The sequence below is a fragment of the Penicillium riverlandense genome (assembly GCF_028828495.1).
Source record: "Penicillium riverlandense strain IBT 135883 chromosome Unknown utg000001l_segment0_segment0, whole genome shotgun sequence".
Classification (NCBI taxonomy): domain Eukaryota; kingdom Fungi; phylum Ascomycota; class Eurotiomycetes; order Eurotiales; family Aspergillaceae; genus Penicillium; species Penicillium riverlandense.
The window spans coordinates 5,047,186-5,070,463 of NW_026643194.1; the positions used below are offsets into that span (position 1 = coordinate 5,047,186).

Sequence of the window (23,278 nt, forward strand, 5' to 3'; positions counted from 1 at the left end):
GACTCCCAATATCACAAGAAGAAACCATGTCATCCCAAATCTCAATCCATTTTCACACCAAAACATGGTTCGGCTTCGACCTCGACGACACACTCCATGAGTTCGGCGCCGCCTCAGGGCAGGCTTCAATAGCCGTCTTCGAAAGAATCCACGCCTTGACAGGTGCAACCGTCTCCGGCCTTGAAGAAACATACACCGATATCCTACGCACATCAACAACCAATGCATTCACCGACGGCCGCTCATCAGCCGAGTATCGGCGGGAGCGGTTCTCTCGTCTCCTGCAGGCGCACGGCGTAGCCGAGGTTGTGCATGTCAAGTCTTTGCTGGATATGTATCGGACCTCGCTAAGGGGATATCTCAAGCTTAAACCTGGGGTGCAGTCTCTTCTACGGACGCTGCATGACCGAGGGAAAAAAGATCTTGATTGTTACGGAGGGACCGCAGGATGCGCAGGTGTGGACGCTGCAAGAGCTAGGGTTAATGCCTTGGGTAGATGTGCTTGTTCCCACGAACGAGATGCGGAGGTCCAAGGTTGATGGCTTGTTTCAAGCTGTTTTGGAGAAGTATGCTATTCCTGCACCGGATATGGTTTATTTTGGGGATAATCTGGCGCGGGACATAATCCCCGCTAGAGAGCTGGGGATTTCGGCCGTGCTGTTTGATGAGAGGCAAGAGGCGAGGCTGGATGATTTGGGTGATTTGCGGGTTGATTCTTGGGGGACGGTGGAGGAATTAGTCGTTAAATATTGCACGGAGCAGGATATATTGTAGGTAACTTTTGGTCTAGCCATCATAGTAAAGAAACAAATAGGAAAATAAAAGCCTAACGCCGAGTCATGAGTGGTTCACGTTCGAAGTCGTATCAATATGCAGTTCCATCCACTACCCTATGCTCGTCCGGGCACACCGCGAGAACTGCCCGACACACGCGCTGGTCCGAGACCCTGGCGAACCTCGTCGAGCATCCGAATTCCGATTGCCTCATTGCCGTTCTTGCCGCGCTTTGCCTTGGCGCCCTTCCGCTTTGCCTGGGAGCTGGTTTTGTCGTCGAAGCCCGCCAGGAAGTCATCCATGACGTTGTTGAAGTCGCTGCGTGAGGAGATGACCTCGCCGTTCGCGTCGACAAGACTCGGCGCTTGAGATGATGCCGTGGACATGCCAGTCATTCCCGTAGCGCCAGTCATTCCGCTGACCATGGACATGCTGTCGTCGTACTCCTCATCCTCATCGAGCGCGTACAGTGCCTCGACGCGGTCGAACCGGTCGTCCAGCAGGCGGTGGCCGTCCGTGCGTGCTAGAGCAGACGATGTCATCGAGTAGGCGGAGGGGTTGGTCATTGCGCCCTTGCGCTTCTTGCGGCGGATCGGTGTCCCTCCGGCTGTGAAGATAGTGGATGCAAGTGTGCGCTGCTCCGAGGGTGCAATAGTTGGCGCAGCCGGTCCAGGGGCGTTGCCTGCCTTGGCGTCTTTCTTGAACTTGGCGAACTCCTGCATCCATCCTTGGTCCTGCGGGTGGAGGTCCGGGGCTGGATGGTCATGCTCTGGCAGCTCGCCAGGCGCAAGGCTCTCTGGAATATCATCATCTTCGAGGTGATTCTGGGCTTCTGTCGTATACGCCTGCACGGGTGCCTTCTCGGTGGCATCCGACTCCCACCCATCATCCTCTTCGTCATGGTCGAACAGCGTGTCTTCCCAATCACCCGGTTCAATCTCCTCGGCATTCGCTGTCAGTTCGCCGAAGATGTCATCATCGCCATCATCCACGTAGGCTTCGTCTTCCAGAGCCTCCAGAGCCTCTCGCAACCGCGGGTCCATATCAGGCTGAAAGCCTGCAATGGCATCAGGAATGTTCTGCTGGTCCTGATATGTCGGTTTCCGGACATACGAAGATGCCGTCGACCGCATGTCACCATATTGGGACCCATACACGCTCGGGCCACCAAAAGCGCTTTGTGATTCCTCATCCAAAGAGACCTGTCGCAGGGCATCTTCCAGCTTCATCCCCTTGGCCTTCGCCTTGCCCTTTTCGGCCTTGGCATCGACAAAATACGAGTCGCCTCCTCCAGTGCCGAGTTCCCGCAAATGCTTCATGTAGTCATACTTGGAGTCGTCGTAGAAAATGCCATAGTTGGCGGCCTCGCCCTCATTCTGACGGATAGCATCCGAGCCGAATTCGGACTTTAGTTCGGATAGATTGCGCGACGGCTTGTTTGATGCCGTTGACGCGGCCGAGGATGGGGCGGGGGCAGGGCCGGAGACTTGGTGCAGCACGCGGTCATCGGCGTCCGGGTTGTGAATCAATGGGTCATTTTGGGACCGGTGGAAGAGCTGGAAGGTGCTCGCGGTTTTCTTGTCACTGTAATTGGGGGGTTAGTGTTTCTAGTGTTGAACAACAGGGTCACTTCACGTACATCCACTGCTTGCGAGGCGGCATGGTGTGTGTGTTGTTTGTTGGAAAGTTGTCCGTCGAAAAAAAAATCCCGTGGAGTGGGGTGAGATAGGGGTCACGTGCGGCTTATCGTCCTCGGGGTCCTCACAGATTCTTTCTCTACAAGTGCATACGAGTCGGTCCTAGCCATTCTCTTCTTTTATGTCCATATGGTACTCATATAGTACCATTGCTTTTTCTATGGTTTCGGTCTCATTCTCCCCTGCTCACTCTACAGTAGACACTGGCAGTCCGTCCAGCCGTGCTGAGTCAGCCCGTATCTTATCTCCATGTGACTCAATCCAAAAGAATTTCGCCATGATCAGGCGGGGCTGCCATTATTTTCTCTGTTCAGCAACAATATTCCTCGACAGCATCCGTCATCATGGTGCTGGCAAAATCCAAAAACAGCGTGGGGCTGGGCAACAGCCTCATGAACGATCGCTTCGGCAAGGGCAAAGCATCCAACCAGAAGAAGGCCTCGCACAACAACGCCATTGCCCGCAAGGGCATCAACGGCGAGACCTATGTCACAAATGAAGCCAAGGAGGCCTCATGGGTAAAGATGCGCAGTATCACAGAGCAGGCCGCCCTCGATGAATTCCTGAGCACTGCCGAGCTGGCCGGTACCGACTTCACGGCCGAAAAAATTAACAACGTCAAGATTATCCACACCGACCAGAAGAACCCCTACCTCCTCTCCGCGTCCGAGGAGAAGTCGGCTGTCAAGAAACACCAGAGGAACAAGGGTCGTCTGACTGTTCCCAGGCGGCCGAAGTGGGATCAGTCCACGACCCCCCAGCAGCTGGAGACCATGGAGCGGGAAAGTCTGTTGGACTGGCGGAGAGGGTTGGCGGAGTTGCAGGAGAACCATGATCTGCTGATGACTCCCTTCGAGCGCAACCTGGAGGTCTGGCGGCAGCTGTGGCGTGTGATCGAGCGGTCGGATCTGATTGTGCAGATTGTCGATGCGCGCAACCCGCTCCAGTTCCGTTCAGAGGATCTGGAGAGATATGTCAAGGAGATTGATCCACGGAAGAAGAATCTCTTGCTCGTCAACAAGGCAGATATGTTGACCGATAAGCAAAGAGAGGCCTGGGCGGAGTACTTTGAGGCGAACGGCATCAACTTCCGCTTCTTCTCGGCCCATCTCGCTAAAGAGCGGATTGAGGCTGAATTGCAGAAGGAATCTGAGGCGAACAGTGAAGATGAAGATCTGGCAGAGTCGGCCCAGAAGATGAACGTTCAAGACGAAGAAGACGAGGACAGCGAAGAAGAAGAGGAAGAAGAAGAAATCGACCAAGAAGCCAAGGCCAAGCTGGCCGACCCTGACCAGTCCCTGGGCGCGCATATTCTGGATGTGGATGAGTTGGAAGAACTCTTCCTGGCAAACTCGCCAGACACACTACCGCAGAACAACGAGGAGGGTGAGCAGCCGAAGCAGAAGACGACCATCGGTCTAGTCGGCTACCCTAACGTGGGTAAGTCAAGCACGATCAACGCTCTCCTAGGAGCCAAGAAAGTGTCTGTGTCTGCCACACCTGGCAAGACGAAGCATTTCCAGACTCTCTATCTCTCGCCCGAAATTCTCCTGTGCGACTGTCCCGGTCTGGTGTTCCCCAACTTCGCCACGACCAAGGCCGAGCTAGTCGTCAACGGCGTTCTGCCAATCGACCAACAGCGCGAGTTCACCGGCCCTGCGGGTCTCGTCGCGAAGCGAATCCCCAAACACTTCCTGGAGAACGTCTACGGCGTGAAAATCCACACCCGCCCACTGGAGGAGGGCGGCACTGGCCGTCCAACCGCCAGCGAGGTCCTGCGCGCCTACGCCCGCGCCCGTGGCTTCTCCACCCAAGGTATCGGTCAACCCGATGAGTCCCGCGCAGCTCGCTACGTGCTCAAGGACTACGTGAACGGCAAGCTCCTCTTCGTGCACCCGCCCCCCTCCCCAGATGGCGAGGAACCCATCGACGCGGACGTGTTCAACCAAGACCTCTACGACATGGCGCACTTGCCCCTAAAACGGCAGGAGATGCTTCTCGCCAAGGCCGCCGCAGATGTCGACGACGAAGACCTGGACGCGGACATTGCGTCTTTCGTGTCAGGACACACCGCCGCCCCCGAGCCGCAGGGCAAGCGCTCCCGCAACATCGACACGGGCTTCTTTGGGACTGAAACCGGCCCGTCGTCCGGCCGTCTCATGCTGCCCTTCCAGTCCCAGTACACAGAGCAGGGCCAGCAGATACGCAAGCAGCTGACCGGCCGCAAGGAGCGGATGATGGTTGCGCTGGAGCGGGGCGTCGATGTCTCCGAGGTGCGCGAGGCGGGTTCCAAGAAGCATTTCAAGGGGAATAAGCGCCGTGCTAAGGCCACGCGCAAGAAGGCCGAGGACAATGATTATTATTAAAAGTGCTTTCTTTGGTTCGTTCGTGGGGGGATGGAGGTTTAATAACTCGCGGGCGAGTCGAGTTGGCTGCGTTTGATACCTGATCGGAGATGGAAGGTGAGGAGGATAAATCAAGTCGGTGCTACCTACATATGGGAATTGCATGTTTTTCCCGGCGTTTATTTGAATTGAACTTTGCTACATGCGACGAATGGATCTGAGCTAGTAAAACCGAAACGAGAGTATACATTCATTCTGGGCTACACCCTTGTATGTACTAGATAACACTATTTGATATCAAGAAGCGCTCACAGGTAGCTCTTAGGCTTGTAGCCGCTAGCATTCAGGAGGCGATCCCCCTCATCACGCTGCCACTTCAGCTTCTTGGTGACCGCATCCTTCCGGGAGCGGTTCTCCCGACGACCCAGCTGCTGCAGGTGAACCTCATCGGGTCCATCCGCGATGCGCAGAGTCCGAATGCCAGCCCAGAGGTAAGCAAGCGGCGTATCCTGGCAGACACCGGCGGCACCGTAAGACTGAACGGCGCGGTCGATGACGGTGAGCGCGGCCTGGGGCGCGAGGACCTTAGCCTGCGCGATCTCCTTGAGCGCAGACTTAGCATCACCCTGGTCGATCTTGATCGCCGCATTAAGGACAATCAAGCGCGCGGCATCGATCTCAATACGCGACTTGGCGATCCACTCGAGAATAACCCCATGCGACGACAGCTGCTGGCCAAAGGGCTTCTTGCGCTCGTCGTTAATCCGCACAATCATCCACTCGATCGCCTTCTCCGCGGCGCCGATCGTCCGCATCGCATGGTGGATGCGTCCGGGGCCAAGACGGCCCTGGATGATTTCGAACCCGCGGCCCTCGCCAAGCACCATGTTGCTCACGGGCACGCGCACGTTCTTGAACGTGATGTGTCCGTGGCCGTGCGGCGCGTCGTCGTACCCGTACACCGTCAGCATCCGGTGCACTGTCATCCCCGGCGTGTCGGCGGGGACTAGCACCACTGACTGCTGCTTGTAGGGATCGGGGTTCTTGGCGTCCGTCTTGCCCATTACCAGGTAGATCTTGCAGCGGGGGTCACCAGCGCCGGAGGACCACCATTTCTAGAAGAAGGGAATTAGGGCATGTCGTTGAGTAAAACGCGTGTTAGGGGCAAAAAAAAAAAAAAGAAAGACACACCGAGCCATTGAGGACATATTCATTGCCTTCTCGGCGAATATCCAATTCGATGTTTGTCGCATCACTCGAAGCAATATCGGGCTCCGTCATCAGGAACGCCGAGCGGATCTTGCCGTCCAGCAGGGGAGCAAGCCACTGCTGCTTCTGGGCCTCACTGCCGTACTTGGCAAACACCTCCATGTTACCGGTATCCGGGGCAGCGTTATTAGTAGCCTAGATAATCGCAAGCAGTCAGCAACCCATCATCCCCAGTGCATTGCGAGAACGACAACATATCAGGAACACCCACCTCGGAAGCAATCTTGCTCTTGCCCAGACACTCAGCCATCAGGCCGTACTCGAGATTACTGAATCCTGCGCCCTGGGAGAAGTGGTTCTTGGGCAGGAACATATTCCACAGACCCAGCTTCTTCGCCTTGGCCTTCAGTTCCTCCAGCACGGCGGGGGTGGTCGTCCAGCGCTTCTCGCCCTGGCCCAGCTGGGCCTGGAAGACAGCCTCTGCGGGGATGCATTCTTTATCGACGAATTGCTCGACCTGGATGGACGGAGGGAGGGTGGGTTAGTTGATTGGCTGGATCTGAACAAGAGAGAATGATGTGAGTGGGGGACGCACCAGGTCGAGAGTCTTCTTGGCCCGGTCGCTGACGAAGGGCTGGGCGATAGGAGGAATACGGGTAGAGGCGGCCATGATGACTATATGTTTGTGTGTGTTTTATGGGTGGTAAGAGAGTAGGAGGAAGAAGAGAGGAAGGAAGCAGTGACTTTTAAGTGTTCTGGCCGAGGATTTGCGGAGAAGGCGTGGAGAAGCCGAGCGCGGTCATTGCCTCGGCTCGCCGCTTACTGCGTACTGTACTACTACGATTAGTACTGTGTAGACCCGGCTGGATAACCTAGGCTATAAAGAAAGGAAACAACATAGATCGGTCGGTCTAGGTCATTTTATCATTGTTCTACAATATTGCGACACTCAGCATAGGTTCTGAAGTGCTGGGGTGGTGCCTCGGTGATGTAGCCGACATTATCATCAATCAGTCAATCAATAAAGAAAGTGTTGATTTGCACCTCACCCAATGATTTCTCTGAACTTGACCGCTAGGTGGAAACCGGGATCGCAATCCGATAGATTTCTCTTTTGTGCTTCTGTTTATACTCTATGTAGACACTTTACAACACCTCAAGACCCAACCAGATAAAAAGACCTTGATCAATGCAAGGATATTCAGTTACAGTACACAGTCTACTAAACACAATTACCCAAGTCCATAACCAAGCCAGAAAGAACCCCCAATACAAAAAAAAAATCCCGACACGAGTAGACACACAAAAGCAGGCAGTCCGCCACAAAGGAAAAAGGGAAGGCATTGCAGTCATGACAAGCAAGAATCAAAAAAAAAAGGAAAATGAAGGAAGAGAGAGAGAGGAGGGCATGAAGCTGTCCGAGGCGTAGACACTTCAAACCACAACCGAGTGCATCTATCCATCCAGCGGCGGACCGCCGCATTCGGAATGAAACGACACGAGAAAGAGAGAGATGCCAGGCAGTCGACGAGAAAGGAGAAAGGCAAGACATTGACGCGTGTATTCTATTGGGCAGTTGGGCTCTCCGTCGCGGCTGAGGTCGAGGCAGACTGCTCGTAACTCTTCTTGCCCAACTTAGCGAACAGAGACTGTGGCTTGCCGGCACTATTCACGAGAATTTGTTAGCATACAAGGACTTGAAAAAACAAACAGATGGAAAAACATACTTCTTAAACCGTTTGCCCTTGATATCACTCAGCTTCTTCGTACAGGGACTCATGATATCGTCCGAGGGGGAGACGTAGGCGGTTGGCTGTCTGCAAAGAAGAGATGGTTAATATACAATGCGTTCTTCTTTGGTGTCGGTGTTGGGAAAACTCACTTGTCGGCGCTTTCCAGCTTCCCCTGCAGCATCTGGCGGTGGTAGTCCATGGAGACGTCGCCCTTCTTGTCGGTGGTGGTGGTTGTGCTGGCCAGGTGGGTGTTTGTGGGTCGGTCGGCCAGAGGCTGGGATGTTGCTGCATCCATTGTGAGATGAGTATGTGTGTGGATATGGGTATGAGAGGAAAGCAGAAGGATAGGAGTCCAGGATCAGAGAATGATGAGGGAAGAGGAAAGTTCTGGACCGGATAAGGGTTGTTGGTGTGCGCGTGCTGAGACCAAAACGGGCGATTGTTGTCAGGGCAACCAACGGATGACGCAGAGTAATGTCTGAGACAATGGGAGCAGAGGACTGTAAGGACGACGAACTACGGGAAGGAGAGTAGAGGAAATCAATCAATAGATCAATAGTCGATCAACTATGTAGCACCAATATTGAATACATGACAATGAAATGAAAAAAAGAAGCTAGAAATCAAACGCTTACTCCATGAACATCCAAGCCAAACCCCCAACCCACCCAGCCACAAAGATAGCTGTCAGAATCCCCGCGCCGGCTCGATCGCCCGCGCTAATGGGTGCGAACCGAACTTCATTCGAATTATCATTCATGCCCGCGTTCGGGTTACTCGTACTCGAGCCACCGGTCGTCGAGGTCAACGGCCCCAAGATCTTCTGGGGCGCGCCATGGATGAACGGAATCAAGTTGACAGAAAAGAGATCGCTAGCGGAGATCTCCTGCTCCATTCCCGTGCGGCCGTCAAACTTGCTCTGGTACCAGGCACTGCCGCACTGATTGCCGTCCTGCCCGGGGCCGGTGCAGGCCGCGGCGGCGGCTGTGGCGGTCTTCTGGAGTCGTTGCATGATTTGCTCGGAGAGCTGCGGGGCTAGGATCGAGACCCAGCCGAGCCAGGAGGAGGTGTGGCCCTTGAATAACAGGTTGTTGCTGTCGTAGCATTGTGTGGGGAACGGGTCGCAGGACGGCTCGTATTCAACGTCGCCATACTTGGCAGGGAAGTACAAAGTCAGCACCTTGTTGGCAAGTCCGTTGAGAGCTTGTTCCCATTTAGCTTGCTCGGCGCCCGTTGTCTAGCGGTGCGAATGGTTCGTTAGCTAGGTGGTCAACCAAGGGAATGAATGGAGCAGATAGCGGGACGCACATGGTTATACAAGTAGGCCAACCCCATGAGAAATGAGGAATCGTTGTATGAATTATCACCCATGCCCTTCACCTTGCAATCCTGGGTGGTTGTGACCGAGTCGGCAATCACCCAAGTCTGGTTGTCGATGAGGTACTCGTTCGACCAGTCCCAGATCTTCTCCGCCCACTGAGCATACTGTTTGTCATTGGTGTAGCGATAGAGACGAGCCGAGAGCTGGAACAGCAGTCCATTCGAGATGGCATTCTTCAACGTATACCCACTCATGTAATTGAACTGCTGCCACCGCACGCCGCCGCCGCAGGTCGAGGCATCCCATCCCGAACTGCGCTGCGTCTGGGTATTAAACACCCCCTGCGCCAGCGACAGCCACGAGTACTGGCCGTAGTCGGTGAGGTTCAGCTCCGCAGCCGTCATGGCGGCCACGCCCCAGAACCCCTGGTCGTCATTGCCCATATACTGAGCCGCGTTTTCCGGCAGGTAGTCGCCATTGCCAGATTGGGACTCCAGTCCGACGCGGACTTCCTGGTTGTATGTGGTGTCGCCCGTGAAATGCCAGTAGTACATGGCGCACATGAACAGCACCGACCCTTCGTACCATTTATTAGGGATGATGCCTGGGCTCCCGTCCGTTTCGTTGCCCGTGTAATATGACATGGCGCCCCATGTTGTTAGACTCGCCGCGCTTTTGATCGATTCTATTTGTGATCGGACCGTTAGCAGACGAGGCGGGGAGGGAGAGACGAGACGAGGAGGAGGGTTCGCGCTCACCCTCACTGGAGAGATCCAACTCGATGGCCTGCGCGGGGGCCAGGAGCCTCGTCCCAGCCAGTAGGCCGGTCAAAGTGCCTAGTACACGCATTGCTGGTCAAGCTTGTTCAACTTCTCTTTCAACCTAGGACACAGGGGGGAGTAACTAAGTCGGCCGGGGATGAGAAAAATACGAAAAGTGACTGCCTTGCCCCGGCGAGTCGATCCAACTAACTCACGGCCGGTGGGCCGACTGGGGGCGTGAGAGGCAGTGCAAGTGCTTCAGGTCCCGGCCCTAACTTCTTGGCATTGCCTTTTCGCCAGGATCGGTTTGGGAGATGTCTCAGAGTAATCATCCATCGATCTAGGCTATCATTTACATGCTATAAATAATAACCAACTATGCTGACAGAGACCCGGTGCACACACACACATGGGGATGTCCAGGGTGGTGTGATCCCCCCTTTTCCCGACTGTAAGGGAACAGGGGCTCAGGCACGGACCCTTACCACTTCGGGTACGTCAGACAGATGATGTAACGAGTGATCCTGAAGCGGAGACAATCACTTGTTGGTTCTTTATTTTTGAGCTATTGTTCGATAGAGTTTTAGTTGAAGATCCCATGTTCTTCACCCCCATGTACAGTGTGATCCTTGAGATTCCCTGCCCTAACCCCAGAACCGAGGATGTCAGCATTCCAGGATCCACACTTAACTTGGTTCATAAAATGAAATTATGAATAGAACCACGCTGTCACATAGTTGGGCTGGAATTGTACATCTACTCAGGCACATGACTACAGCATTTATTTCATAGAGGAGGATTATTAGTGAGATGAATCCTATCATACACCCCAGGTGTAGATGGAAAAAAGAGATCGCTCGAAGAACAAGGACAATGCAAGGCGGCGATAGATATGCCGGGAGGTATAATGTTAATACAGCGCAAGCATGCAATCAAAAATTGGAAAACATTCACAACGAGGTTGGGGGTTCACACGCGGATTTAGGCGGCTCAGGCAGCCGCAACCCCTCCTCGTCGTCTGCGTCCACAGCCGTCGTCATCGCAAGGTGGCCGCCAGTTAAAACGGGCGGCGTGCTTCGGGGCCGGACCTGCGGTGGTTCTATCTCTGGCACGGTGGCGTGATCCACCACGTCCACCTTTCCAACTTGGGCCACATCCTCCATCATCTCCTGCGAACTGTCCGAGGTAGAGATTGGTGTTGGAGGGATATAAGCCCCGGCTGGATCGACAGACGCATCAACACCATCCTGCGAGGACGAGCTATCTGAAAGGTTCCGGCGATGCGTTGTATTGTTGCGATACGACGAAGTAGTGCGGGTGGAGCCCGGGCTGGCAGAGGGAGAACCGAAGAAAGGCGATGACGAGCGCAGACTGTGTGATCGCTCCACAATGCGCTGCACGCTGGGAAATTCCATGTAGTTGCCGACGGAGCTGCGGGAGAACAACACCAACGCGAAGCAGCAGAGGACCATGATGCTCTGGATGACGGTGACTCGTTTCTGGAAGACGAGCTCGTCGGCTAGGACGCCGAGCTGGGCGCTGAGGGAGTGCACTTCGTGATGGTATTGCAGGCGCTGGTGCTCGAATTCCAAAGCGACAGACTTCCAGACGTGGTCGTATTGTTCGCGGAACTGTTTCAGTTCGCTGAGGACGGTTACGTTGAGATTCTCCAGGAAGGTGGATGTTTTGGATAGTTGACGTTTCTCGACTTTGTTGAATGCATCGCGGAGGATCCGGGACTGTTCTTCGATGTAAAGTAGGGATAGCGTCGAGTTGGACTCCAGCATCTGGAGTCTCTTGTGGACGGATTTGAAGAATGATTCTTGGGTGGTGGGGTTGGAGGATGGAGGTTGGGTGCTTGTGGATCGGACTGACTCCGGAGAAGTATTGGTTTCGTTCTTGGAGTGGGCGGTGCCTTTGCCAGTGCTTTCAGTGGCGTTCTGTGCTGTGGCCTCCGATGCCACCGTCGAGGAATTGGAGGGCGCGGAAAGGACTTGGCCAACTTCCCCGGTCTTTCGCGTGTCCACGGCAGCGTTGGGTGGGATAGAAGATCTAGGCTGTGTGTCCGTCGTGCTATCTCCGGTAGAGGCTGTAGAGTTCGCATCTAATGGGGGATTAGTCTGTTCAACAGTAACTTGGCCCTCGGGTTTTTCGATGGTTGGCCGGTCGGTGGGAGCACAGAGAGGCTGCTGTCCATAGAGGAGCGATTCCACCTCGGAAAGTGGTTTGGGGCAAACTTGACCAACCAAAGTTTCCTCATCATGGACATGAGCCGGCATCTCCTGGCGCTCGGCCTCTGAATCACTAGGCTGCTGCCCCGTCTGAACCGGCTCATCGATCATCTCAACGTCGACCTGGCCAGCTCCCTCGTCATGCTTATACTCCTCCATCATGGTCGTCCCATGCACTCGAATGAGACTAACAGGACAGTAGAACTCATGTCCATAGTGCGTTAGGAATTCAATCCTCAGGTACCGAGCCCAGATGAGCGAGTTTTCGACCGCAAACGCCTGCACCTCGCGGGTGTTCCGAGCCTCATAGACTCCAAGTTCCTTCCACTGGTCCGGTTTTGCGGGATATCGGTCCGAAACACTGACCCGGAAGGTATGGAAGATGGAGCTGAAGAACTCGTAGTTCGCAAGCACGACAGTGTCGACCAAGATGTCATCGCATAGTTCCAGGATGAGGAACTTGTTGTGAGCACGACACTCATTCAGCATATAGCTGTCCTTGTTCTCGATCAAGACAGACGGAGAACCCTTGCACTCCGGGTTCGTCTTGAGCACCGTGGCGGCACAGTCAAATGAGGCATAATTGAACCGTTCCTTGCAGGTAGTTCCAGCATCCTTACGGCGAGAAACGTCTGCCCCGGGGCCACCACCACCCTGCGGCGCATGAGAATCGACATCTGCCTTGCCATCCGCGCCATCTTCACCCGCCTCTCCTCTTGACGGCATCCAATCCGTAGGATGCGCCGCCTCCGGCGTCTCAGCCCCGAACCCACCAAACTCCAGCTCGATCTCAGCATCATCTCCCAATGAATCCAAGGCATTATTAATCCCCGTCGGCTGCCGTCTCCCTTCTTTCCCAGCCGCAGCAGAGCGTCGACTACCCCCAACATTCTCAGCAGACTGCCCAGCCTTGGCTAGATTCTGCTTCTTCCAGTCTTCAAAGGAGAGGAAGCTCGCACTGTCAAGAAGCGAATCGGTATCCTCCTCCGATGTCGGGATCGTGGTGTTTTCCGCTGTCCCGCTGGACGACGGCGCAGTAGCCGCCGAATTTGCAACCGAGGTACTGTGATCAGAGGCTGCTGCATTCGATTCATCTGAAAGTCGTAGTAGTTCTCGTCCTCGTCCCCACCGTGTCTCGAGACAGATCGGAAGCTCGAACCGCTCCCGCTCCACGGCCCACACGTTCTTCGCCGGGCATGTTGGCGGCACCGGCGTGGTCACGGTTTCAGAGGGCGCCGGCGTGGTGGTATTCGTCCCAGTCGGCTGCTGCACAGCGTTATCGCCAACTACAGTTCCGACGAGTGCGAGAAGTATCGAGACACGGTGGAGCAAGAGGATCCATGACCGACCCGCGGCCAACATTCTGCCGGCAGCTGCAGGCGCAATAGCGCACGAGGTGTCTGCTTCAACCGTCTCTTTCTTCTTCAGTAGACTGTATCAATCGTCATTCTCTAGCTCATTTTCTGGAGAGGAGAGCGGCGGCACAGGCGAGGGTACTCGGAATCCCGCTAGCAGAAGTTGGTCACTGAGGCCACAGATAAGAAAAGTGTCATCTGGGGTGACCGCCTTTATCACCGCTGGGCAGAATATACACCTACAGACTCGGTTTAACAATACCGGAGTACTTACTAGGAGGTACATAGTTTACTAGTAGAACAAGTCTTCACGGATATGATCAATTTTCCCTTCCTTCGGTCCCAACTAGTTACAGTACACAGATCAGGGGCACCTCGGTACATCGAACGAATGAAAGAGAAAACGGCCAGGGATCTTTTCCACGTCGTCAACTAGCTCACGCCTCTTGCGTCCAGCTTTTTTTTTCCTTTTTTTCCTTTTGTGGCTCAGTGCCGTCCAGTTGATTCCCGTATGCGAACAAAAAAGTCCTCCGAAAAAAATAAAAAAAATAATGCAAAAGGCATCTCACCACCACAACAACCAACCCCTTCTAGTCTTTTTGAGGTGCTCAACGTCTCCGTCTGCGATGTCCTGCACAACCCGCGAGCCCATATAGTACAGAAAAATAATTGAAGAGAAACAGGGTCAAACGGCTCGGGGTGAAACAAAGCGGCGCGGTGACAGAAACGGTGTGCTGACAGCTTGACAGCACCGGAGAACACACACTCCAAGGTCTCGAAAGCAGAAGGAACACAAGACAAGAAAAGAACATTAGTGTATAGTCGGTAGTTTTTTGAACTTTTTTTTTCCCAACTTGAATCAAAACGTCGCAACGGGGCACGGGGAACTGGAGAGACAGAAAATCAAGCAAAGAAAAATGCAGGTCGAAGAGTAGGTGAATTGCAAGTGGCGACGTATTGTATTACAGGTGAAGGTCATGCCACCCACCCACAAGGTCGAGATCCTCGTCCACGCTACCGTCGTATGTAGAGAATTTGATAGGCGACGGTCCCGGAACTTCCACGGCATCGCGGCGCCAGTCCTTTTCGAGGAACAGCTGGCGACGACGATCAGTCCGCGGGGATGAAACCGGCTTGGCTTGTTGTCCATGATCGAATCCGGAAGAACCAAGACCCCAGTCGCGACGCCAGTTGCTGGCGAGGAGTGCGCGTCGGGGCCCAAACAGCTCGCGAGGCTGGTACTTGCGGCGGCGATCACCAAGCTGGGCCCATTTGTCGCCATCGGCCTTCTTGGGCGAGGGTTGACGCAGGGGTCGCGGCGTGCTGCTGGAAGAATCACTGTTACCGTCCAACGATCGGGCGCGGGTCTGACGCGGCTTGCCCGGGGGCGAGGCTTGAGCGAGGGAGCGCTCATTGAGAAAGGAGGCGGAGTCCGGCTCGCGCAGTCCCCCCAGTGCAGTAGTCGCAAGAGGCGTGCTCTGGCTCTCTTGGCTCCAGCTACGAGAGTTCTGCTCACGGCGTTTCTGGAGTTCAAGATCCTCGTTCTCCGATTCCTCCTCCTCCCAGAGATCACTCCAGCTCTTGGAGATCTGGTTGCTCTTGTTGCGTCCAAACACCATCGACAGGGACGGTAGGGGCTTGGAGGCATTGCTGGGCAAGGAACCGGTGATCGGAACCGGATCAGAGCGAGGAGGGAAGGGTGCCTCATGCTTGCGCGGGAGGTGGAGAGAACGGAACGAGGAGCCCATGGTCGAGCCCAACACCGAGGCCATCGACGGGGTCTCCGCGGCAGCGGAGAACCACGAAGTGCCGGCGGTCTCGGACGGCGGGAACAGGTCCTCGGTGTAGCTCTCGGTGTCGGGAATGACGGAGAGCTGCCGGATGGCCTGGGGAGGACTCGCCTGCAAAGCCTTGGCCCAAGGGAAGGAGTCTCCCTGGTTGACATGCGGGCTTTGGATGGAGGGCGTGCGGAGAGGCTCGCGGTTGGCACTGGCGGGGACCACCTCGCGATCTTCGGTGCAGAAGTCATCCAGGGCGTCGTCATCCGTAGTAAACGACAGGGCCCGCAGGATGCACTCGCGCACACCGGACAAGGAACGCTTCTCGGGATCAAGGGCCAACGCATGTGTCAGGATCTCGTACGTGTCCTGAGACATGTTGGGGAAAATATCGAACAGCGACTGACGATCGCGGGTATAGTCCGCAAAGAGCACATCGGTCTCGGTCGGAGTGACAAAGGGGTTCCGTGCAAACAAAATGTTCAACAGACAAATACCAATCGACCAGACGTCGGCCTTGGCGGGGGAGTAACCGGCAGCAGTGGGCTCATATTGCTCGGGAGCCATGTAGCGGTCACTGCCCACACAGGCCTCGTGGCACCAAGGGTCGCGGGATGCCAGACCAAAGTCACCAAGTTTCATGGAGCCATCCTGCGTCAGGAAGATGTTCTCCGGCTTGATGTCACGGTGGTACAAGCCGTTGGCATGCATGAACTCAACGGCGCTGACCAACTGCAGCATGAAATCCCGAACGTGCTCGGTCTCCAAAGGACCGCGGTCAAGCCGGATGGCCTCGTACAGATCACCATTGACACAGTACTCCAGAACGAGGTAGATGTGGGCCTCGGTCTCGAAGGAATGGATCAAGTTGACAATGTTGGGGTGATGGGCGAGACGCCGATGGCACTCGAGCTCTTCGAAACGGTCCTCAACGGGAGACGGGGCCGACGGGTCGGTCGGGGAAGCTTTGGTCAAGCATTTGATGGCAACATCTTGGCCGGTGGTGTTATCAGTCGCAAGAAAGACCATGCCGAAGGAGCCATGGTTGAGAGGGCGGACGGTGCGGAAGCGACCATCCAAAAGCTGGCCCTCCACAAACGAGTCCTTCATGCAATCCACGGTCGACATTGTGCAAGATAATCCCAAGAAATGGTCAAGAGAAGAGAGATGTCGAGAGTGGCGGAAGCTCTCGAGGATGAAAGATAAAACAAAGAGGATGAAAAGAATCTATAGTCGCTCAAAAAAGAAGGGTCGCACGTATCAGGACGCGATGACGCGAACAGCAGCCAGGCTAATGGATGATTAAGTAGAGGCAAGAAGAGAGTATCAGGCCAGCTATCCCAAGATGGATAAAGGCCAAAGGAACCGAGCGACAGGCGGAAATGAGAATGGTAGAACGGTTTCCGGTTGTCGGTTCAAGAGTCACATAGAATATACCGGAGGAAGGCAAGTCGATCCACAGAAAAAGAAAAGGAAAAAAGGAGACGAAACGGCGCGACGGCGCGAGCTGTGTTGATACCCGGAGAGGGTGATGGACGCTAAGGAAATTGTAAAGACCGTTATGTGCTCATTTGTATGGCGTTTTCGTAGTAAAGGCGACGGGTGGCCAAGTCAAAGAAAAAAGGAAAAATAGACGAAGGGCGTCTCAGAGAGAAGGATCGACGAGAGTGTTATGGACGACTGATACCGACGAAAGGTAGGAATCGAATGCGGACAGAGTTGAGATATAGCGCTGCGTAAGATCGTAAATCGAAAGGTGGAAACAGGTATGGCGACAAGCAAATGGGAGCCTTTGAACACCTGGTTCAAGGTTGGCCGTGGCCGTGACTCAAAAATGGCGAACGAGGTGAATTACTGAGTCATGGATTCCCGGCTGGCCGATCGATGAGATTCAGAGACAGTATATACGGCGGAGGGAGAGCTTTGTGGGGGGTAGCAGGGAGCACTGTTCAAATCCGAAGAGATAAGAGTACTCGAAGCCAGGATCCCGCCCAGATTGCAATACTCCAACCGAAATCGCTCGAAAACAATGCTCACCCCTCAAGGCAGGTGAGGTATGTGCGCGATGAAGAACCTTCGTGCAGAGAATTGGCAAGACGAAGGTGGGAATGAGGCCGCTCCGGGGTAACGGGTCCGGGTGAGTCACCGAAGCTCCGGGAGTGCCCCAAGGCAGGTAGAAGGAGGAGGGAGGTCGAAAGCGGTCGAGGAGAAGACAGATGTTGCAACTCGTTGGATCAGCAGACACGGGGCAGGGTTGGTTTGATGGGGGCTGCCAGCGTTGTTGTTCTGTCCGTTGACGTTGATGATTGTTGTACTCAACGAGAGCAATGGGGGCGGAAGGTGGCGGAAGAGAAGAGAAGAGAAGAGGAGGAAGCGGACGAGATGGGAGGAGAGTTGGGAGAGAAGGAGAGAGAGCGAGAGCGAGAGAGAGAGAGAGTGAGTGAGTGATGGAAAGAGGAGGATGGGAGAACGAAGGAAGGAAGTAGAAGGGCGAGTTAAGCTAGCAGGAAGGCAGTGATGGCCAGGAGACTGTTGATTTGATGGGGGGCAAGTCGGATCGCTGTGACGGTATCGATACCGTCACCCCGGCCCACGAGGGCCCGTTCCACCAGGGATCGACAGCCGGTTGTGGTGCTGCCTGTGTCATTACCGTATCAAAGGGGGTGGTGGTCCACGCAAGATGCTCGAATGTTCGAGACACATTCTTGGTGCTCTTGCCTGCTACACAGAATTCCTATCTGGTCGTCTTCTTGTCTCTGCCAATCCTGTCCCGTTGATCGACATACTACGTGGTCGGCAGGTCCTCGGACACATACTTTTCTCACTCTGTTTCCCGCCGTGGATAATACTGTACCATACTGTATTGTCCATCACTCTCTGCGATTGTCCATCACTCGCCGGCCGAGGGCGGATCAAAGTGGCAACCGCTAGACCGCATGCGGAGGCACCGGCAGTGGATGCTGGAGCAGCAACCAATCAGCACCCCACGCTTTGGCGCTATCGCCCAGATGCATGACGCGATGCATTCGACCGGGCGTGAAGGACGCTGACTGGGCACCGTGCCTGAGGTATCCAGGTACTGTGGTACCTACGAAGGCGTGCTTGTTTCGGCCCCTACCGATGGGCGAGAAGAGGGCGCGAAACTTTGAGACACGATGTGTTACGAGTTTGCGGGGTTTTGCTTCTGATCCACCACTACTAGTGAACTATGTATGTACAACTCAGGGGTTCGGGTCGGAGTCGGGGGCCAGAGGGTGAGGATTCGAGTCCAGCGGTGAAGGGAAGACCCTTGACCGCCTCCTGCAAGGTTGTCTGTACCGATGCAGCAGTGCACGGCTCAGCTTGAGATCGCCCCCTCCATGAGTTATCGTGTGATGCCGCCGATCGACGGACTCCCTGAAACGTGTCTGCTGTCGGTGGCTAGTCCTGGACTTGATAACACGCAGCTCTTATCTGCTAGTCCCGCGACGGGGAGCATGAACCTCGGCGTCGCCCCCGAGAGTCCCCTATCTCTCTGGCCACTACTCAACTGCGTCCCCCGGATCAGATAGACAACCAAAGATCCATCATACCCCGCACGGTTGACGTTCAAACCAGTCAGGCGGACATTACATTCAAGCCCAAGTATGCCGGATAAGATGGCAAAGTATGTGGTACCGGGCCCGATAAAGGAGAACAACAAAAGGATCAACCAAGCTTCTCGTCATCCCCGACCAGGGACCGACGAGCAAGCAGCGAATAATCGCATGCCCAGCACTGGAGCACTCCTACTTCGGCCACCTACCCCAGGTTCCGGGTCCCAACGCACCCCTAATGCGGTAACCCACTAACCACCAACTCGTTCTAATTAACCCTAATCCTCTTCATTGGACCGTCGCCCTCCAACCAGCATGGTGGCTCCGTGCAATGACCCCTTCTCCCTGTCGCGTGCCCCCGTGAGCGAACCTACGAGTACCTAATGGAATCACCTCGAAGAAGAGTAGAGCCGATCGCAGGTACGTCGCACGGGATCGCTGCTGCAGAACCGGGCACCGCACCGCACCATGCATTACTTCATGCTACAGGACACGGAGAAAAGGAGTTGGGTACATACTGTGTCACCCTGCAGCCGGCCCAGCAAGGGCTGTCTGGGGGGAGCTGGGTGCTGCATTGTGACTGGTGCAGACGACTGACTGGTCGATTTGGGTCGATTTCGGATAAACGGTTGCCGCGTCAACTGGATCGTGCCTGACGAGGCGTTGGCTAGAACCACCCCCCGGCGTCAGCCCAACAATTCCTCTTGCATCGTTTGCCACCGGCAGTTGGCTGTTATCGTTGTACATCTGTCCATGGTACACGGTATGTGTCGCAGAAGGTCATTCACCAATCCACATTCCACAGGTGTCGATCGGCGTCATCCATGCCCGTCCCCTTCCGTCTCCGTCCCTGCCTGTCGCATTGCTGTGTTTCGCACAGGTTGCCCTGGTGGATCGCAATGACACCAGTCTGACTCGATTAACTATGCATGCCCACCTGTCATATAGTGCACGTACAATTGTCTGAAACGAGGCTGGAGACGCCCGGTGGAGACCGGCGCCAAACGACCGGTTCTATTCGGTTCTATTCTCGTGCTTGCTTCTATTTTCTGCTCAATGATTACATAGTAGCTCCGCTCGCGGCCAGCCATGCTGACGACTTCGTTTGTGTCTCGAGTCTGTCTTTGCTCCGGTGGCTGACCAGGATGGCGTAATATTGTGGATTGTCGGTCTGGTTGCTAATGCGTGGGCAAGGCAAACGGTGTTGTCTGAGGCGAAGACTGGTGTCTCGGATTAGCCTGAATATATGGGGTAGCTCGAAGCTCTTTGCTTGCGCTGCAGCTGGAACTGGGGCTGTACTGCAGGCACCCAATTTGGTGCTCGCCACAGTGAAAACCTGCTACTGATCAGGATTGGTAGAGGTGTATGCTCTGCAAAAATAGGGTAGATTTGAATTAAAATGGCTGTCTCTGATGTCCGACAACGGTGTACGCTTAGCGATATATATTTCTGGCCCGACATTCCTTACGCCGCAACAACCCAACCAACATTAAACCGTTGAACCACAATCAATAACTAAAATCAATTCAATACTTCATATTTAATTCCATTAGCCAAAAATAATAGACTCTCTCTAGTGACACGATTCTCTAACTAACAACCCTGCCTGGCCAGGATGAATCATCCTTCCACCGCCGGGCCGCGAATAATCGCCCCACATGCTCGAAAAAAAGACCGACGCAGTATAGCTGCCGCCAGCCAATCCAGGCACCATGAGCAAGCGCTCGCTCGACCCCATGGATGCGCACCCGGAGCCCTTCGAGCACAACGGCCTGCATCCCCAGGACCTGCTCTCGGCCGATGAACAGGAGCACTCCCACCCCGGTCCGTCCAAGAGGCCCCGGAACTTCATTGCCTCTGTCGTGAGTACCCTGACTCATCTCCCGATACCGTACATGGGACCTGACGATCTATAGGCATGCGAGACTTGTCGGTTGAAGAAGACAAGATGCGATGAGTCGAGGCCGAAATGTGGGCTGTGCAAGTCGTTAGGTTTGGACTGTGTCTACAAGGAGCGCAAATCATCCAAGTGAGTCGAGTTGCCCTCTGATACACGATGTATAATGCATGAATTGACCAAATAGACGAGATCAATCGCTCTCCATGATCATGAGCACGCTCCACCGGCTCGAGACTAAGCTAGAGTGCATTCCCTCGTCCATCTTGAATGATCTGCGCGACCAGGCCCAACCAGACCTCAGTGAGCCCCGAGGACCACCAGCCAAGTCCACACCAGCAGCATCAAAATCTACCCCCGCCACCGCGAGGGAGACAGAAGATGACTTTGACTTCGAAGAAGCAAACAACACCACGCCCGACTCCGCAGGCCGGGTCTCCATCTCATTCAGTCAGCACGGCGTGATTCTCTGGCCCGGTGCTCGCCAGATCCTGCCGGACTCACTCCTCACAGCGCACGAGCGGCTGGGCAAGAACTATGTCATCGAACTCGAATCAACGCGGGACTACCTACCCATGTTCTCCGGCCCGTTCCCGCTGCAGGCCGGCGAGCACTGGCTGGAGGTTCTGCCACTGGCCCTGGTCAAGGGTCTGTCGGATGCATTTTTCGCCGTGTTCAACCCCTTCACGCCCATCATGGACAAGACGTTTTTCTTTTCTTTTACGCTTGGCTCCGCCATCGAGAGCGGCTTTGGGTATACCGTCGAAAGCTGCCTGGTGCTCAATGTTCTGGCCCTCGGGTGTCTTGCTGTTCTGGCGCACCGGGAAGGCGACTATCCCCTGCCGGGATCTCAGGGTCACGGTTTTGAGGATCCGGAGTGGATGAATGTCGTCTATGAAGAACAGCCGGGCCTGCGGTTCTTCAATGAGGCGAGGCGACGCATTGGGTTCTTGATGTGCGATAATGATATTCAGAGCTGCCAGTTCTATCTCCTCTCTTCGTATGTACCCCTTCCTGTCAACGTGGAGCAACGCTGACTGACCCCCGGCAGTGTATATTACAGCCAGATTCTCCGTCCAATGGACTCCTGGGCCATGATCCACCGCGCAGCGACATGCTGCCTATCCATGCTGACCAAGTAAGTCTCTCTCTCTCGTATCGATCTAGCCAGATCTAAATCTGTACTAGTCACGACGTGAACTACGACGAATGGGAAGGCGACATGAAATCGCGCGTGTTCTGGAACACGCTGATGAACGAGACCATCCTGGTGCAAGAGCTCCATCTCCCGCCGAGCGGTCTCTCCCGCCTCGAAGAACTCGTCCCCATCCCTAAATTCATCGGCTTCGAGACGACGGGATACGTCTCGACCCGATACGCATCCACCAGCGTCGTCGACGACTCCTACTTTCAGTATCATTTCCTGGCTCAGGTTGCACACCGGATTATCCTGACGCGGATTCGGCATTCGCTCTACTTCTACTGTAAGTCTTCTATCCGCTCCATCCAAGTCATTCCTTAGGGCGTCCCTAATTTTCATTCCTCTCCAGCCGACTCAGGAAATTTCCCTCTCCCAGCCGTCAACGCCGAACTCAACCACCAACTCGAACAATGGCGCACTAACCTCCCCACCGCCATCCAATTCACCGACCATCTGCCCCCATCCCCATCCAGCAACCTCCAATCCCAATCTCCCGCTCCATCCCCTCTGAACCCCATCTCCCACCACAATCACCACCTCCAGCACAATCGCCCCCTCTCCCCCGCCACAGCAGTGATAGACGCCATGCTCCGGGGCCGATACATGATCGCCCGTTTCCACATCGGCCGGCCATATCTGTACAAAGCACTGCGCACGCCATCCTTGTTAACAGACGAGGACTTCGAGCAGGTGAAGAGCGGCCTGCGGAACGCGATGGACTGGCCCGTCACGCAGGGCATTTTCCGGGAGATGAAGAGTTGCATTCCTATCAAATTTGCTTTTTGTTCTCAGTGAGTGATTGATGCATCCCCCCATCCCCATTTTATCTGTTTGTGATAAACCGACTGACGAGTGATTGTTAGGTTCTTCGGCCAAATCCTCCTCTTCTACTGCATCGCCCACTCCCCCAGCCCGCGCGTGCGCGACACACTCCCTGCTGGCTGGGAGCGCTGGAACGAGGAGATGATGCGGTTTCTGGAAGACTGCGCGCCGCATAGTCCGGCTGTTGCGCAGGATCTGGAGTTGCTGCGCGAGCTGTGGCCGGCTCATGACTGATTGTTTCCCCATTCATCTTCGGTTTATTTTCTCCGATATGACATGATTCTATGAGTGTGGCGTCTTGGGAAGGGAGCATATGGATCTATCTGCATGGCGTTGGTTTATACCAAGTTTTTTATGAACGGAGTAATACATAATTGAATATCCGAGTCGAATCATATGAGAGTTATCGAGGCTATATACGGGGAATATAACAAGAACGGGTATTAGTTGCGCAGGCAATGGAAAAAGAAAGCTGCCACACCCCAGTATTCAAGGACAGGCCCTGCCATGCTCTAGCCAGCACTGTAAAAGCTCGAACGATCCCAAACATCGACAAACAGTACGAGCGAGCGCGACTGC

General features: G+C 54.8%; 9 protein-coding genes across 9 annotated transcripts; 3 read left to right on the forward strand and 6 right to left on the reverse strand.

Annotated features, from left to right (window-relative positions):
* Positions 1 to 26: 26 nt before the first annotated feature.
* N7474_002041 (HAD family hydrolase) lies at positions 27 to 774 on the forward strand (the record flags this gene model as incomplete). Its single annotated transcript, XM_057193456.1, has 2 exons — positions 27 to 334; positions 384 to 774. 2 exons carry the CDS (start codon positions 27 to 29, stop codon positions 772 to 774), a joined length of 699 nt encoding a protein of 232 aa, XP_057058409.1.
* Positions 775 to 890: 116 nt separating this feature from the next.
* N7474_002042 (ribosome biogenesis protein LTV1) lies at positions 891 to 2,436 on the reverse strand (the record flags this gene model as incomplete). The annotated part of the gene is made up of 2 exons (XM_057193457.1): positions 891 to 2,358; positions 2,414 to 2,436. 2 exons carry the CDS (start codon positions 2,434 to 2,436, stop codon positions 891 to 893), a joined length of 1,491 nt encoding a protein of 496 aa, XP_057058410.1.
* Positions 2,437 to 2,815: 379 nt separating this feature from the next.
* N7474_002043 (ribosome biogenesis GTPase LSG1) lies at positions 2,816 to 4,837 on the forward strand (the record flags this gene model as incomplete). The annotated part of the gene is made up of 1 exon (XM_057193458.1): positions 2,816 to 4,837. The coding sequence occupies one exon, from the start codon at positions 2,816 to 2,818 to the stop codon at positions 4,835 to 4,837; it is 2,022 nt and encodes a 673-aa protein (XP_057058411.1).
* A 287-nt stretch (positions 4,838 to 5,124) lies between these two features.
* On the reverse strand, positions 5,125 to 6,695 carry N7474_002044 (uncharacterized protein; the record flags this gene model as incomplete). The annotated part of the gene is made up of 4 exons (XM_057193459.1): positions 5,125 to 5,931; positions 6,008 to 6,220; positions 6,297 to 6,542; positions 6,621 to 6,695. 4 exons carry the CDS (start codon positions 6,693 to 6,695, stop codon positions 5,125 to 5,127), a joined length of 1,341 nt encoding a protein of 446 aa, XP_057058412.1.
* Positions 6,696 to 7,590: 895 nt separating this feature from the next.
* N7474_002045 (Spo12 family protein) lies at positions 7,591 to 8,053 on the reverse strand (the record flags this gene model as incomplete). The annotated part of the gene is made up of 3 exons (XM_057193460.1): positions 7,591 to 7,690; positions 7,753 to 7,842; positions 7,908 to 8,053. 3 exons carry the CDS (start codon positions 8,051 to 8,053, stop codon positions 7,591 to 7,593), a joined length of 336 nt encoding a protein of 111 aa, XP_057058413.1.
* A 336-nt stretch (positions 8,054 to 8,389) lies between these two features.
* On the reverse strand, positions 8,390 to 9,928 carry N7474_002046 (glycoside hydrolase family 76 protein; the record flags this gene model as incomplete). The annotated part of the gene is made up of 3 exons (XM_057193461.1): positions 8,390 to 8,995; positions 9,067 to 9,764; positions 9,838 to 9,928. 3 exons carry the CDS (start codon positions 9,926 to 9,928, stop codon positions 8,390 to 8,392), a joined length of 1,395 nt encoding a protein of 464 aa, XP_057058414.1.
* Positions 9,929 to 10,790: 862 nt separating this feature from the next.
* N7474_002047 (Sad1/UNC domain protein) lies at positions 10,791 to 13,433 on the reverse strand (the record flags this gene model as incomplete). Its single annotated transcript, XM_057193462.1, has 1 exon — positions 10,791 to 13,433. One exon carries the CDS (start codon positions 13,431 to 13,433, stop codon positions 10,791 to 10,793), a length of 2,643 nt encoding a protein of 880 aa, XP_057058415.1.
* A 955-nt stretch (positions 13,434 to 14,388) lies between these two features.
* N7474_002048 (putative serine/threonine protein kinase) lies at positions 14,389 to 16,332 on the reverse strand (the record flags this gene model as incomplete). Its single annotated transcript, XM_057193463.1, has 1 exon — positions 14,389 to 16,332. One exon carries the CDS (start codon positions 16,330 to 16,332, stop codon positions 14,389 to 14,391), a length of 1,944 nt encoding a protein of 647 aa, XP_057058416.1.
* A 4,159-nt stretch (positions 16,333 to 20,491) lies between these two features.
* On the forward strand, positions 20,492 to 22,933 carry N7474_002049 (uncharacterized protein; the record flags this gene model as incomplete). Its single annotated transcript, XM_057193464.1, has 7 exons — positions 20,492 to 20,641; positions 20,696 to 20,808; positions 20,864 to 21,676; positions 21,728 to 21,814; positions 21,865 to 22,160; positions 22,227 to 22,668; positions 22,741 to 22,933. 7 exons carry the CDS (start codon positions 20,492 to 20,494, stop codon positions 22,931 to 22,933), a joined length of 2,094 nt encoding a protein of 697 aa, XP_057058417.1.
* Between the last annotated feature and the right edge of the window lie 345 nt (positions 22,934 to 23,278).